Here is a 15,500-nt window from a genome sequence, read left to right as displayed (position 1 = left end):
CCTGCCACCTCTGTGTTGCCACTTGTCACAGACATGGATTAAAGAGGCCATAGGTACATGAAAAATGAAAGATGAATGTATAAAAATGAATGCAATTTTTCTTTTGAAAATATCTTTGTTTTAACAGTATTTCAAAAAGGCATCTAAGAAATCGTGACAAGGTGCAGAGAGGAGCAGGCTTTGTTATCTCCCTTTTTGGCAGATACTTTGTGAAGCATCAAGAGATAGAACAGACATATAGCACAAATGAAAGCTGAACCGGTTCATATTGAGAGCTGTATTTTGTTGTTGTTGTTGAATTAATGTATACATTATCCACAACTTGTGTTGAGTAAAGGAAATATTTTCTTTTTTCTTTTTTTTTACCTTTAATGTTTTACAGGTGTACATAATACAGTGTGCGAATCAGTACGCGGTGGGCAGCCATGAATAAATGAATGTGTGGGAAACCCTGAAGATATTCAGAGAACAGTTCCCAAGAAAAGCAAACAGATGATGTTCATAGAAAATATTTTTGAATATTCCACCACTTTTTTTGCCTCACAGCCACAAGCTCATTTTTTCTTTCCTTTTGAAACAGGTCACAAATACATGGTTTTATTTATCACAAAAAGTCGCAGTAATTTCCTAAAACAGCCGGGCGTTGTAGATATTAGCAGTCGTTTCTCAAACAAGATAGTAGCATGAAAATAATAGTGCGTTTGTAGGGGACTATTATCAGTTGCGGATTAATACACATTGTTGCTCTGGTGAGTATTTATGGAAGCAGGATAGTTTATGTGGTTTTGACAGTGACTCAGAACAAGTGTCAGTGCCCATGTTCATGATAATGAATGGACATGTCACCCAGTGTGAGTGTAGCTTATTAATATATTAGAATGGATGTCTTAACAGAAGTACAAGCTATATCTGCTTAAGCAATACTCGTTAGGTTGATTATTGGTGTTTTTATGGAATTTGTCAATATGAAAAATATAGAATATCTCCAGTCTTATCTTTTAATGATAGATATCTGGAGACTTCTTACATATAATCTTCTTACTTACAGTGTAATTATTACTTCGCATGAAATGATATTTCCTGTATCTTAACTCACAGATATTGAATTTCTGATACCACAAGCCTCTGGGGAATAACTGAATGAGTCACATAATGGACCTGAAACACTGGAGGGCACACGCCACATTTTCAATTTTCTCTTAAACAGACTTAAATGACCTCATAATGGTGGATTTTAGGGAAAGCAGAAAGTCTCCCTCCCCATCATTGTAATAAATGGTACACCCATCATCTGTGAATAACTACTGATCCCATGGCATGTGCTAGATGACAAACTCCACGGGGACAAAGGAAATTAATCACACCAGCAAGAAAGGTCAGAAAAGGATAGCACGTTTACCCTCTATAAAAGCAAACAATTACACTGTTTTACTGGCACTTTATCATGTCTGTTTTAAAAATTCAGAAACAGTTCAAAACAGTTACATACAGCACCTTTACAACATACCCAAAATGTGGTTTAACACAGACGGACACGTACCACCTTTCAGCTATCATCCACCAGCTGCAGCAGCTGCTGGATTCACGCTTTAGTCTGCCAGTGCAGCTCATACGACTCAACCAAATTATCGCTCGTGCTTTTCTCTTATTGCGTATTGTTCATTGAACAATCCCATTAAATGAAAACCGGTCGGTCAGCAGGTCGCTCTGTTCTGTTCAAGCTGCAGTTTGTTCAGGTCCTTTTTATATGCAAGTAACCAGAGAGCAGTGAACACATAGACACAGAATCAGATTGTAATGCATAAAACAACTTTTGCTGATTACTGACATGCAGTACAGTGTGTCTCCTCACATTTTCCTCACATCTAGATTTCATTAACCTGTGTCAAGGCCTTTTAACACAGTGGACAACACAGACAAACAAATAACAAAAACAAGAAAAGCCCTGAAAATATGGAATATTCTTGATTTTGCACATTCAAACCTTTCACAGCTGTGAACATTCACGTTACATGCATTACCCCGAAAACTAATGTTTTGTATTGTCACATAGTCAACATGTTTTTGCTACAATAAACCCCCTCATTTAATGACGCTCGTTTAATAATCTTGTGTGCATGATGCCAAATATTAAATTGTTTCTAGTGTCCCAGTATGACTGGAACAGATTTTCCAATGCCACTACTCCTCAATTTGACAGTGTTCCTAAACTGAGCACCCTCTCAGCAGCACCCGCGAGGCGAAATCTCCACGGCCTCCGCAGCTCATGCTAAACAGGCTCTGTATGATTTAAATATAGCAGTAGTAAAGCACAATAAGTCTCCTCTCTGCTCATTAAAAGAGAGCATTTTAATGGACATATCTGCTCCTCGGGGACTTCAGTGTACTCCCATGTGGGGAATAGAGAAGCACTTCTCCCCCCAGAGCAAATAAATACAGGAGCTCTTAAGTCTTAATAGCCAGGGAGGCTGTTAAATAACATGTGTGGGCATATGAGACGGATCGTTATTAAGTGCGCATTACGGCTTACACCTGCTTGCATTTGTAGCTACAATATGTATTTGTTAATGCACTCGAGGCAACCTGACTCCGCTCACAATCCTACTGATGTCAGCTGTATCTTTTGACTGTGTGTCCAGGAGTTCTTATGTTGTCTTTGTCAGCGTCTTTGTCACAGAGCTCTCACAGACATTTGTTTCTCTGCATTTGTAAGATATTTGTCAGAAATAAATACTGCAAATAAGCAGTGTCTGTGCTGGGAGCTGTTGTGATTGTGTAATTAGTGTGCACACAGTTCTGGATTACTCTTTCCACTTCAAAAGTCTTCTCCCAGTAAATGTAAGATCAGTCTAATGTGATCATGAAATGAATCACAGGCATCAATCAGTTCCTATTTGTTTGTTCCCGGAACAACACAAGCCAGGCAAGGTATTTGTTGTGATAATTTTTCCTCTACAAAACTAATAAAGACAGATTGGATTTGATTTTAGATTTCAAAGTGTAAATTGAAATCATTATTGCTTTACATCATACATTACAGTCTATTAGGACAAAGTCATTGCTGAGTGCATCCTGAAATGGGAAATCCTGAAATCACATTACTCAGTCTTGAATGCATCGCATGTCCACTTGCACTTAGATTTTCATGTTGTTAAGTTCTGATATCAAATTGCACCATATGCACATTCGTGTAGGTGTAAAGTTAATCTGACGACTGTGTTACCTCATAAATACATTAAATTCCCATTAAAGTATCTGTGTTGCAGGAATTCAAAACAGACAACGAATCATTTTAAGTTCAGGTTATGATAGATTACATTCTGTAATGAGCTAAATGGCGTGTGTGTGAGGGAAATAAAATTATATTACGCATAATATAATTTAATATTTAATATAATTTTTAACAAGCATTACAGCATGTTATGTCTCTAAATGAAGCTAATTAGAATAAGGAAAACCATGTTACCATGGTTATATTTCTGTCTTATGATTTTAGATGCAGTATTTCTATAATATTAATTCACTTTAATTTGTGTGTTTTAATGTAGCTTTTACAGTAGCTACATTTAGTATAATTTCAGTGTTTTTGATCTGAGTGCCTCACATAAAAATGTCATAATTTAATACAGTTTAATACATTCTGATCTATGGCTGAGCAAAGGTAACGTGCAACACTTTCTGAACCATGTTACAATATCTTCACCTTTGAGAGGAAATGAATATTCTTGCACACTAACAGGCCTTACAGGACTCACTTGCTCTGTGACCATCTCAGCCCATGCTCTGAGTGCACATTTATGCTTTATATGAAGACCTGCATGCACCTTTGAAAGAATGCAGAACAAAATTTAACTATTTTGATTTGATAAAAATTTGATGTTGTACTGAGTCAGTATGGGCTAATTTTATTTCTAAAGCTTGTAAAATTAGGCAAATTAGACAGAATAATATATGAATACCAAATGAGGGCAATGATACATTTTAAGTATGAAGACATGCAGAATATAATTCTGTTTTCTTACAATTTTTATTATTAGTCTCACACCTATGTACGTGAAAATTGATAGTCAGCCTTGAATGCCTGTTTGGGCATCTGTTGATGCCAGATACTAAATTGATACAATGCCTCCATCTGAGTAGATTTAAGTATCTAAATATCAGTTTATTTTAGCAACTATTTATCTGTACATATTGTTCGGTGTTATGATATTTAATTTTTGAGAATTTATCAGCAGTCAGTTAAAAGAAATTCTAGCTACGGTTATAGTTGTAACAGTAGTAGAAGGATCATAGAAGTCATTTTTGAAGTTAGGCTCTCGTAGCGTTAAATTTGGGTTTATTTTTCAGATTATGGTTTTGCCAGTTTATCAAAAATGCGATGAGACGACCCATTCTGAGGTGAGGCCATGCAACAGGCACACAACAATCTGAGTGACAAAGGATGTAATTGCCCCCGCGCAAAATACCAAATTTTTAGGGAGTCCCTGGGCCTGACAGCAGAGTGTGTTGTGCTTTAGTCTATTGTTATTTATTGATCAACATCATGCATGAATGAGTGTGTGTCCTACCTTGACAGGGGAGATATGTGTGTGTGGTGTGTAGCCATGTATGGCCTCCATGGCAGCGAGGTTCTTGTCACTCATGTGAAGCATCTCGGCACTTTTCCCTGGAGCCAGATGTGCTGGACTGTGCTCCAAGGGGGGCGTCTCCTCATCCTGGTACCTGTACTTCTGCACACACACAGACAGAAAAAAGTCATTAGTCCTAACAAGTCTCGTGTAATTAGCAGCTATTGACTGAGCATATTTTATTAAAAAAACTTAATCATAAATAGAATCCACTGTAACCTTTCACTGATGTTATCCTTTAAACACAGTGGTGTAAATGTCAAAGTCCCCTCACAGAGCTGTATTTTCATCACAGTGACGTCTGTAGCCAAATGTGGGCAATCTATATGCAAATCTTGTATATCATATAACATGTGTGACGCCTACAAGTGTAAAGTGAAGGCACCGTAGAGGCCTCACAATATTGCCATTGTGCATTGAGCAAAGTGATCGTCCCCCACAACCACATGGAGCAACCAGATCCATGACTCATAGAGGCTCTACACTAGCAGATCATGCAGCTTCTTCCTAGTAGCCTTACTCCCCTACCGATAACCCACACCTGGGCAGCCTGCCAGCAGCCCACTGTGTTAGCCACACATGGTAGGTTTCATTCTAGGCGTGATGACACAAAATCTGCACACAGCGTTTTCCATCACAAACCCATCAGAAGGTGTGGAGCATCACAGTGGAGACCTGCCACACTGTTCTCTGGGTTAGCGCTTGTGTTTCTGCCACAAATCCGTACACCCTCCTGAAGCCCCTCAGGCTCACAATATGCTCTGCTGCACTGCAGATGTGAGGCGGCCCATTCTGAAAACAGAGAAATGTGGAGGGATCATCTGAATTTTGGCTGATGGCCTGATGGCCAGCTCTGCCACTCTCTCTTTTCTGTTTTTTTCCTTCCTTTTTTTTTTTGGGAGGCAGACGGAGAGGGAGGTGCATCACCGAGCCGTGTCTCAGACAGGCTGCCTAGCAACCAGAGCAGAGCAGAGATTGCAGTGCCACAGTTGGGGCTGCCAGCATCGGTCCTGGATCACATTACACTGAGACAGCAAGAAAGAGAGGGAGTGAAATAGAGATGAAGATAAAGGAGAATGTGAAGGGGGATGGGTAAAAATGAAAAAAAAAAAGTGAGACTGTCCGTAAAAGAGAGCAGAAAACAGCAGCATGGAGGTGAACCAGAGACAAATTAAATAGCTTTTGATAGAACTGTCCCATAATTACAGGTTTATCAGCAGGAAGTGATTGATTTATCATTATTAAGCAGAGGCAGACACATTATTGTATACAGATTAAATGTTATGTAACTGTGTACCACCAGGTACCTATATACAGTGTAATGCAGAACTGAGCTGTTTGATGAATTAATCTAAACCCTGTCTATATCAATGGACTCTACAAAGGAGGATTTGTACTGAAAAAGAGGAAAAATAATTTAAAACTTTGAAAAATTCAAGGTAGCCTTGAGCAGTTTGTCTCCACTGTCCCCCCATTCCCTTTAAGACCAACATTCATCCTGCCATTTTGCCTTCTGTCCCACTGGTGGGGGATGTGACAGTCGAGGCACGTTACAAAGTGTCCTTCTGGAGAGGGGTGTAGGTACATTTCCTCCAACCAGTGAACTGTTTGAGTATTGCCCAGTGTAGCACAATATCACAACGTAACTGTCTAAAATACAAACAATTTGCCCAAGATTAATTTATTTTGAGGTTTATAATGACGTATAATAAATCCAATCTTCCCTTAAATGCTGCTTTTGGTATGAGAAGCCAAATTATGGCAAGTGCAAACACTATGGATTACTGTTAAGTTAAAAGAGCATTTTTGCAAACACGAGAAGCAAATTCTGCTCAGTCAATAAAAGGACACTTAACTCCTGGGGTATTATTAAGCTTCATCACAGTTTTCCAGCTAGTTAGTTACTCATCATTGCAGTGCACCTGGTGTTCCAGATATCAATCAGTCCCTGATTAGATGGCTAAAATGAAAAACAGGTAATTCAGAGTCATCAGCACAAAGATGGTTAACTCCAGCTCGAGACAATGACACCTTAACATTTACCTTTTAGATGAGTGCAGCAGCAGTTAGCATTTTAACGAGCCATACGTTTTAACACAGATCGATACCTGCAGCATTTTACGTAAGCGTCTTTCACACGAATTCACTCACCAGGAAAGATTATCTGATTGTTATAGGTAAAGGGCCTTTCAGTGTGAGATACCCACATTTGAATTCAGCACACATGCTTACATCAGCACTAGTGTAAGATGACAAAAATTGCTTTGTTACAATGTATTGTTGCAGCACAGGTAAAAAGCAAGTTAACAGAATTCCCATTAAAAAAAAAACAAAACGGATCGAATCCCTTTATGTTATTCCTGTTAGACTTATGCACTTGATCCTGGTAGCGATAATGTGTAATTATCTCACAGGTCCAATATTGCTGCTCAATTATGGCAAAAATCATAACCACAATTATTTTGATCCGTGTTGAGGTCCTGATTATTTAACATGATTACTGATTGACCTTGGAAAAATCTTAATTTATTTAAGTTTTAAATAACTTGTCTTTTTAACAGTGGGCTTTCTTGAACTTTGAATTGCATTTAACTGAAAAAAGGAAAAAAGAGATAAATGAATAAAATAAATATACCATATAAATATACAAAAAAAAAAAAACAAAGCACAAGAGGAGAGAGAGAGACCCCATGCTAGCACCAGGGCCGTGGACTGTGATTACTCTGAGCAGCATGCATGGAATAAATAAGAATATAATTCATTCAAATATATTTACCGCTTTTCCCTAATGGTCTGATTAGTCAAGAAATTTAGAGGTTGTTGAGGTCGTGGTCATTTTTAGAGGTCGCTAGGTCTGAAAAGTCACTAAATCTCATGAGAAAGTTGCCAGGTTGGCTACACGGATCACACAGCTGTAAAGGGGTATGCTGGATTTGCAACACAAGACAAAACAAGAGCATCACTGCAAAACAATGCAGCACAATAATCGTTTCTTGATTGTCTTGTTTTGATAGTCATTGGAAGCTAAAATCATAATTGGAAATAAAATTTGATTAACCGCCCAGCCCTAGCAATAATTTTCTTTGTACTATTCTATTCAATATTGTTCCATGTTTTTAATTTTGAAACAATGACGTATGCCTGCAATATGCAGTACACTCTCATTTACTGTTTGTATGATTTTAAGCTTTACAAATACACATCCTGACTATTGTCATACATTATTTGACTTAATCCCCATAGAACCCCTAAGTATTATACTACCACAATTAAAGACAGTATTAAATTCTTTTAAGTATTAATGTCTTTCACACAATTGAAAGAGTTTCCTTCTCTGTGTAATGAGAGCTGTGTCTTTTATTAACATAGTGAACTGAGGCAGAAATACAATTTGGGCCCAGCTGGTATATGGGAATAAGTTGGCAGTATATATAAGTAGAAAGGCAAATAAAACAGGATAAATCATTTTCTACTGTTATCATAGATAATATGCACTTCTGTGTCCACTATTATATTAATACAGAGCTGGATTAATACATGCAAGACAAACATAATATGATACTGCATAACATTTGCTTTAATAATATCTGTTTTAATACACATAATTGGACACCTTGTCAATAGATTTTGTTTTTCCGAGGTTCTTTTCTCACAAGCAGCTAGGTTTATAACAGCAATTAAAATCTAACTGTACAAACAGCCCTCTAAATTACCACTGCAACAAAATACCCCTGGGTTTCCTCTGCTTTATTGTACCAGTATATCATTATGGAAGGAATCCAGTACATCTTTAAGTAATTACTCAGTTGTATAGGTCAATATGAGCAGAGTCTAACAGTTTGCAGCTGCATTAGTTTGCCCCCCTGTACTACAACCAGACTTGCACACTGAGTGGCTGAATAAGCCGTTTCTTTAATGGTTAAACGAGTTAATGTAATGTGGAGCAAATGTCAAATTCTATCTACCATCATCTCAGTTTGAAATTCAAGGACCAAGCTTGAGCTTTTAAATTACTGTATATTAGGTATCATGATGAAAGCTAACCTCACCTCTCAGGCATATAATTTTCAAGAAACTCAGACTGCAATTGCATTTGACGTGTGAGGTGCTACAGGAACCATGAGAAGCTCTTCAGGTGTAAATTAAAGGGGGCAACTCCCCACTGCGTTTTCACAGAATTTAAGCTTTTGCGAGTTCATCTATTTGCATTTTCTTCAATGATGATTAATCCATTTTTTCCCAAGATTTGGATTAATATTAACATTTGCTGCTGTGATGAACTCAGAAGGATTTTGTGCTGAGTGCTAAGTCTCTGTGATGCTTTGCAGTGCTGTCAGAATGAACCATGGAATTTAGTTGTGTGCAGTACAATGCATTTCAGTGAAGTAAATCTGGACAGGTTATGTGCTTGAATTCAACAGAATATGAATCAGTCAACAAGATGTTTAAATTATGTCTTAACAATTTAGAAAAGAGAAAAAGACATACATTTTTTCCTGTTCAGACAACTGCTGATGATACATTGTCTGAAATCAAACAGCTTGGTTTCATGAATAATTATCCATTATACGCAAACCATAGTGACTTGCAGTTTTTCATACTAAGTGCCTGACAGTTCTATTAGAGTTTAATATATGGCTGACCGGTGTCTCACCTTCAATATTTTACCGTCTGCTGCTTTTTGTACCTTTTGATTTCACCTCATGTTGTTAGAACGTCATACTTGCTTCTTAAAGGCTAAGCTCCTATTAGCTCAATATTTTTCCACCTGGACCCTATTTTCCCATGTTTTTGTGTCTAAGTGACTAATAGGAACAACAGTTTTTGAAATTGGTCTAGCATTAAGTGAGACCACTTCATACAGCTGGCAGAAGGCTGCAATGTAACTACTTGGGATATGTTTACACTGTCAATTTACGTCCACTAAAAATGATTGTTTTTGCCAATGATAGCTCAGCTTGTTATTGTAAGTGTCTGACAACTTGTTTGTTAAAAGAGTAAGATCCTTTTTGTGTAACCGGGACCAGCCTTGAAATCACTATTGCCAAACCCACTAAACTCTATTAACATAAACAGTATTTTAAGCCTGGGTGGAGTCAGCAAATTTTCACATAAATTAGTGAATTATGGGATTATTGCAACCAAAACTAGAGTTGATGATTGTTGGAACAGTGGAAAGAAGAACCAAGACAATTTTGTGAGTTTTATTTTATTTCTTTACTTTACTTTTAATTGAGTGTGTTTATTACAGTTTATTTACATGGAATCTGGTGGGTTTGGTTATAGCAATATTGGGGCTTTCACTGGTTAAACAAAAAGGTCTTTCACTTTAGGGATCCTTTCTTTTATGCTGTCAGACACTAGAGTAACAATCTGAGCCTGTTAGTGGCAACACAAGCACTTTTAGTGAACATACATTGACGGTCCACAAATGCCCCGAGTGTTACATTGCAGCCGATTTCCTTGCTGTTGGCAACAGCCCCTCACTTAGTACTGGACCAGTTTCAAAAAATGGTTTTGCCATTAGTCACTTACACACAAAACATGGGAAAATAGGATCCAAGTTTAAAAATAGCGAACGTGCCCTTTAATAACGTGCTCATCAGTCATTATTATAGTGCAATCAGTAGACATAATAATCACAAAATACTTGCTGAGAGACATTTTTTAAAACGTATATAACACTGGTTTTTACAGTGACCCAGGCTCTTCTTTCGTTCATTCATCAGTAGAAATAATTTACCTTCCTACGCATATTTTATGTAGGCCAGGACACCTGCTGGAAGTTAGTAGAGCAAACCCTCACACCCACCCACCAGCACCTATAAAGCAGCCACACTTAAGCTGAATCCTTGTAGACTTTATCAGCCTGGCGATATGTAAGAAAAAGACACATTAGCTCCACCACATCCTCGCTCATTGTCACTTTGAGAGAGAACAGTGTTTGCCTCTGATGGTCATCTGACCTTTTTTTTTCTCATTATGTCCATCAAAACCCAGTCATTGTTGCCTTCTCAGTTGATTTTCACTCCCAAGCGTCTTCTCAAGTGCCAAACCCCAAACACAGCTTTCATCTCATTTGCATTATCACAATTGCGGTTGCCAGCCAACACCTACCAGTACAACTGTTTTGTTTTTTTTTTTCATGTACATGTAAGCCTCAGAAGACAGAAAATTCACTTATCTTCTGCCAGTGCTAACTCGAGACTATTCTCCAAGGTGTTTCAGCACAACACTTTGACAAGTGTTAGTATCCTGTAGCTATGTATGCTGCAGCAACAACAACAGACTTTACATTTACCGTGGGGGCAGGACGCTTAAAGCTGCACCAGGAAGGATTTTAATGTAAGAATCCCAACCAGCCTAAATCAAAAACTAGGGCTGCAACAAAGAGGAGCCTCTTATCCCCCCATGGAGACGCTCTAGATTCACCCACTTTGCCCACAATGCAAGTCTGCTGTTAGGTGTAGTTACTCCAGTTTTTTTGTAATGCTGAAAATTAAAAGCTTCTATTTGAACACGTCAACAACAGAAAGATGGCTTTCTAAGAGTGTAGACTATTAGCCCCCCAAAAGAGCAGCATGAGTACAAATGCTATGTGCAGATGATTCTTGAATGCAGAGAAGCTCCTGGGCTGCAGAGTTAAGGTGTTTCATATTGAGCATCACCTCGACTGCATTATGGTCCCACAGGGAGTTAACCTTAGCGCCCACTCTGCCCAGTATAGCACTATTCAAATTGCCCTACTAAATCTTTGATCAGACATGTAAAAATACTTCCCGCGGTGCATGTTGCGAAGCTCATTACTGTCCAAACAAACTTAAGGCTTTCTCTAAAAATAAAAATAAAATCCCTAAAGTGCTCTTGGGCTTTCTTCACCACAAGAAGGCTTATGTTACTACCGTGAAACAGGAAAAGTCATAAAAAATATATGAAGAAAACAGTTGGGTTTTTTTCACTCCCCAGATACATGCTCAGCACTGTTTTAGAAACATTTAGTCGTCCGTACATTTCAGCCTTTAATATTCACTTGTTAATTCATGCTAATCTATGCCAAATTAATGAGATTCTGAATCTCATTTCTGTGGGATGATTCATCATTGATAAGACCCACACAGATGTATCATCCTCAAATTTAATAATCAAATTAGAGTCATAGATACAGTAAATGGTGCCATAGTGGGTGCTTGGCTGCAGTGCTTCTGCTGAGGGGAGTCTGTGTGTGTGTGGGGGGGGGGGGGGGTCTTGTCTGTCTGGGGTCTATTTTAACTTCGTGCAAAGGGATGTCTTTAATTTGCTTCTTTTGTCCAACCAACAGTCCCAAACACAGAGTCTTAATTTACATTCATAAAAGCAATAAATCCTCACATTTATGAATATGGAACCAGTTGTTTCATTTTTTACCTAAAAAAGACTGAAAACATTAATTGATTATGAAAACAGTTGCTGATAAAATTTCTCTTGATTGAGTAATTGACTAAAGGCCATTGCACACAAAATTTACATGTTTTTTTTTTTTTTCAACAAGATTATTTTTTGGGGCATATTTAGCTTTTATTGTTAGGATAGCCAGAGATTGACAAGAGGTTTGGAGACAGAAGGGGGATTAAATGCAGCAAAGGATCATGGGCCGGAATTGAACCCGAACTGCTGCAAAGGACCCCAAATTGGTACTTTTGTCCAAAATTGTTACACATTTAAAAAATAAACATGTCCTCATGTTGTGTCTATCATGTTTTTTCGCATCCGTCAACTGTAATCCGTAATCTGCAGGACACTTGACATTACATCCACGACAAGAGAGAAAAAGCGGTGAACAGAATCATTTCAGAACTCAGACAGCCTGCATTTAACAGGTCAGATAGTAATATCCAGGTGGATTATGATGACTAAGAGGCGGATGTGGACCGCACAGAGGGAGCGACAGTGTGGAGACAGAGAGGGGGGACAGGTCAGCCCCTTCAGTTAGCCACAATGCCAAATACAAGACACGGGGACCATGTTGTGACAGCCAGTGAGGTACCTCCAGTAAAGACAAGCAAGCGCAAGTGTGTCTTTCCATTTTGTCTGGTATTGTGAATATGCACAACAAATAGAACAATCAAGCCATTGCACTCAGTGTGCAAGGTTTCTGTGAGTAACGAGTTTTTATCAGATTTTTAAAAAATGCACGTGAGAAATACAGACTTGGTGTGCAAAGGCCTTGAAGTGATTTCGCTAATTTTCAAACATCTAACCAATGACTGGATATCCCTTCTCCCCCCTTTCGTCCTTTTCCTCTTTTTTTCTCTGGTCACGTAGCACCAATTTATGAAAGTATTTACATCTTTCTACTGCAGACACTGCCTAATTTTATGTGAGGGCCTTCTTTTTATCTGTGAAATACTTCTTTGATTGTTGCAGCTCTAGATGTCATAACAAATCAGCAGAAACATCAGGGCAATGAACACAAATAGGCTAATTAGCTCAAAAGAACAAATTCGAATGCTACATCATTTTGCAGTTTACTGCTCAGGTGAAACCTATTTCCCTTAATTTTCCTCACTGGTCTCACACAAAGCTCAGTAATCTTCATCATTTTAATCCCCTCCCCCTCTGCCTACAGGAGCATGCACAGCACACACCATTTTTTATGCTGAGTGCATACATTTTTATGTATGTTGCACTTGTAGTGGGGGATTGTGGCGTTAACCCTCCCCCAGCCCTCTGTTTTCTCCGCACACACACACAAACATGCAAGTGGAGGCCATGTTAACACAGCTCTGTGAGACTGGTTAATGGTTTTCACTAGAAACAAACATGTGCAACAACAGCAGCAGTGGCTGTTTTTCTTTAATTCAATCACGAGTAGCTTGCAAAAACAAGTCTAAAACAGCTTTCTGATGAAGTAGTTTATAGTTTAAACAGTCTCTTTACCGCTGTTAGCAAACAACCTTGAAAAAAATTGGCTCTCCATGCAATAAACAGACGAATTAGATGTTTATCTTAAGCACGAGTGAGAAATTTGTCTAAATACAAACAATATAGCCCACTCCTCAAATCAGAATGAAACATAGCAACAGCAAAGTAAGAATTTTCTTCAGTAAAACTAAGTAGCAAATGACACTGAAGTTTTGACATTTGTTTAAGGAAGATGGATTTAAGTTAATCTTACTTAATCCTGATGAATGCTGTTAACACATTTTTTTTTTAAGTAAAGACAAATGCAACGTTTGAGTGCACATCACTTCATAGATTTAAGTTCAAATAAGTGAATAGATGAAGCGATATTAACTTGAGCTTCTTGGACTCAGTTATTTATTTTATAAGTTAAATTTGTTTGAGTTAAACTAATATGGTTTAAGCTCGCTATTAGCAGTACTTAGCAAGCAAAGTATGTACCAAACGTGTGTGGGCGTGTGTCTGTGTGTGAGTTTGACTCCAGCTCAGATTCTGACTGATCTCACAACTCACTTGAACTTTCTTTCCCTCGAATCTTTATATTTTTACTTCTTGTTTCTGTATGCTCATGAAGCAGATCCATAAAGCCCCGAGTAACCACAAATTTCTTTTTGCTCAACTCGAAATGTTTTCAAACCACGTGGACGCGTCTTTGACTCGCCCATTTACATCTTTTCTGTGCACTTAACATGCAGTCACTCTGCATCTAATATTCTGAGTTCTAAGTCTGAACACACCTTTAGAGGTTATTTCCGAATTTCTGAATTCTGTGAAGGCTGACGTCATGGAGGTTAAGGCAGTTGAATTGTGTCTGTGTGCTGCACTTGAGGCTGAATTTCATTTCAAATGTTGATGATGCACATCGATGCCAGGTGCTTAGTGAGGTGGGTTTTTAATATATTATGTCCTTGTATGTAAACTGATAATCAAGATGAATTTAAGATTTCTGTGACGAACACTGGCTGTAAAAGGGGCCCATTTGTTATTCAGGTAGTCCACCGCAATTTCTCCAGCGCTGATCTGCTCAACTGAAGGTTTTTAGTGGCGAGCCATATAACTAGGCAACCCTTCTCGATATAATGTGCAGATTTAAATCTAGTGATCTTGACATTTGTAAAGGATCATGCTGGCATGATTGAATGTTTGAGTTCTTTCACATAAGCCCTGCAGAAAACTCATACGTATGTTCAACCCATCAGTAAGACACTGTTTACTTTGATGAGCAACATCTTTCTCTACCTGTCTAGCCATTTCCACACAGTGAGTGTGCTACTTACGCCTACAATCTGCACACCCATTGCTCACACAACACCAGCTGCAGTATTAGATGGCAGATAAGCCTGGAAGAGCAAGTTAGCAAGGTAGAGACGACCCTGAAAGCTTCAATCTTAAACCTGAACAGAGCATTAGCAAATATCTGCTGCCGCACATCATTGCCGCCGCCGCATCTCCCCGAGCTTACTGTCAGAGCTGAGCCTCGCTGCTCTTTATAAAGGAAGATGGCACAAACAGCAGGATAAAATAGGTCAGATCCATAGGAGGAAATCTGTGTTTGCAAAGCTATAAAAACAGTTACAGTAAGGACGTCAAATGTAAAACCAGCGCCTCACACACATGGACCACACAGTGCAGTGCACCAAAACCACTGCTTTGATATCACCTGCTGATATTTTCCACATCATTACTCTTGATCATTCGATTGTTCGGCTGGTAATGAGTGACAGCAGGTCGTTTCCCTGTCCATTTTCCAGTAAAGACGTCTGAGAATCGATCCTCAGGGTGAGGTGATGATCGATCGAGATGAAGGCACACTGATCCCTGAGTCGTAAATCATTTATTACATTAATACTCATTTTCCATTTAAACTCTGTCCTTTGGCGAGTTTACATTGTGCGGCCTTCGATATAAGCACTGCACTGAATAGTAGCTTAA

At 38.5% G+C, this 15,500-nt stretch overlaps 1 protein-coding gene across 5 annotated transcripts in view; it reads right to left on the bottom strand.

The window, feature by feature from the left end:
* The window catches only part of LOC121952440 (disks large homolog 4), an 81,960-nt gene that overhangs the window by 35,608 nt on the left and 30,852 nt on the right, over window positions 1–15,500 (bottom strand). For all 5 annotated transcript variants that reach the window (XM_042499122.1, XM_042499121.1, XM_042499120.1 and 2 more), the window contains exon 2: window positions 4,569–4,730. In XM_042499122.1, coding sequence (XP_042355056.1) covers window positions 4,569–4,730 — 162 coding nt within the window. The remainder of the gene's footprint in view (window positions 1–4,568; window positions 4,731–15,500) is intronic.

Source organism: Plectropomus leopardus, chromosome 13 (assembly GCF_008729295.1).
Source record: "Plectropomus leopardus isolate mb chromosome 13, YSFRI_Pleo_2.0, whole genome shotgun sequence".
Lineage (NCBI taxonomy): Eukaryota > Metazoa > Chordata > Actinopteri > Perciformes > Serranidae > Plectropomus > Plectropomus leopardus.
Note: the sequence above shows the minus strand (reverse complement) of the source record. Positions and strands in the feature narration are given on the sequence as shown.